The sequence below is a fragment of the Neopelma chrysocephalum genome, unplaced genomic scaffold (assembly GCF_003984885.1).
Source record: "Neopelma chrysocephalum unplaced genomic scaffold, ASM398488v2 Primary Assembly neopelma1_169555, whole genome shotgun sequence".
NCBI classification, from domain to species: domain Eukaryota; kingdom Metazoa; phylum Chordata; class Aves; order Passeriformes; family Pipridae; genus Neopelma; species Neopelma chrysocephalum.
The window spans coordinates 1-1,197 of record NW_020936256.1 but is presented as its reverse complement, the minus strand read 5'-3'; the positions used below and the strand labels follow the sequence as shown (position 1 = coordinate 1,197).

Genomic DNA, 1,197 nt, shown 5'->3' with positions numbered 1-1,197 from the left:
TGTTCCCCAGGGCTGGAGCAGCTCTGCAGGGGGGTCTCACCTGAGGGGGCAGAGGGGAACAATCTCTTCCCTAGAACAAGTAGTCAGGCTTGTGATTTGCTTTATCTAACATGATCTTGATTTGCTTTTATAAACACTTACAAGAAGAAGGCACTTTTCCACCTTAAAACTGCTGTGTCTTCCTCACTTTCCCTGTGTTCCTGTCCACTGGGAGATGAAATGGTTACACTCCTGCTCAGCACAGCAAGGTTTGGGTTAACTGGATTACAGGTAACTGAGTAGCCTGAGAAAGTTAGAGATAACAGAAACCACCCAGGGCCAAAGTTTCTTTTTTATCAGCTGGATGCCTTGAGGAGGTAACACACAGAACAAAGTATGAGGCTTGTGGAAGAGAGAAAACACAGATCCCCAAGGAACAGGGCTGATATTCACCCTCAGGATGGGCTCCCATGGCCCTGGTGAAACTCCTGGGCATTGAGGCAATTATCCCAACTCCACTCACAGGCACTGTGTGCCTCAAGTACTTCCATGCTCCCTGGGTGATGCAAACACAGCACTCCAGGGAATCATGTTTACAGAATCACTGAGGTTGGAAAAGACTTCCAAGATCGTGGAGCCCACCCTGTGCCCCATCCCCACCTTGTCCCCCAGCCCAGAGCACTGAGTGCCACGGCCAGGCCTTCCTTGGACACCTCCAGGGCTGGGCACTCCAAACCTCCCTGGGCAGCCCCTTCCAATCCCTGACCACCATTCCCAGGAAGAAATGCACAGGCACAGTCAGACCAAGAGATCCCAGAAGACCCATTTCACGTTGTCCTCAAGACAGGAAGCCTGCCCAGCCAAAAGTGCAGCAAGCCACTGGCATACAAACGTTGGCTGCATCCACAATCCTCTCCACACAGCTTGGTAGCACACAGGACTACCCCAGACAGAGCCCTTCCTACCTTTGAAGGCGATGCCTGCGTTGTTCACCAGCACGTTCAGCCCTCCGTATTTCTCCTTCAGGAAGTCCCGCAGGGCCCTGATGCTCTGCAGGTCATCGATGTCCAGCTGGTGGAAGAGGGCCCGGAGCCCTTCCTGCTGGAGCTTGGCCACAGCCTCCTGCCCCCGGCCGGGATCCCGGGCTGTCAGGTACACATCCCCCGGGAATTGCTTGCACAGGGCCCTCACGATGGCAAGGCCAATCCCTTTGTTGGA

The 1,197-nt window shown here is 54.1% G+C and overlaps 1 protein-coding gene across 1 annotated transcript; it reads right to left on the bottom strand.

Moving 5' to 3' along the window:
- Positions 1–676: 676 nt before the first annotated feature.
- On the bottom strand, positions 677–1,191 carry LOC113962427 (carbonyl reductase [NADPH] 1-like; the record flags this gene model as incomplete). The annotated part of the gene is made up of 1 exon (XM_027673181.1): positions 677–1,191. A coding segment is annotated over one exon (414 nt), but the record flags the coding sequence as incomplete, so codon positions are not given.
- Positions 1,192–1,197: the final 6 nt, after the last annotated feature.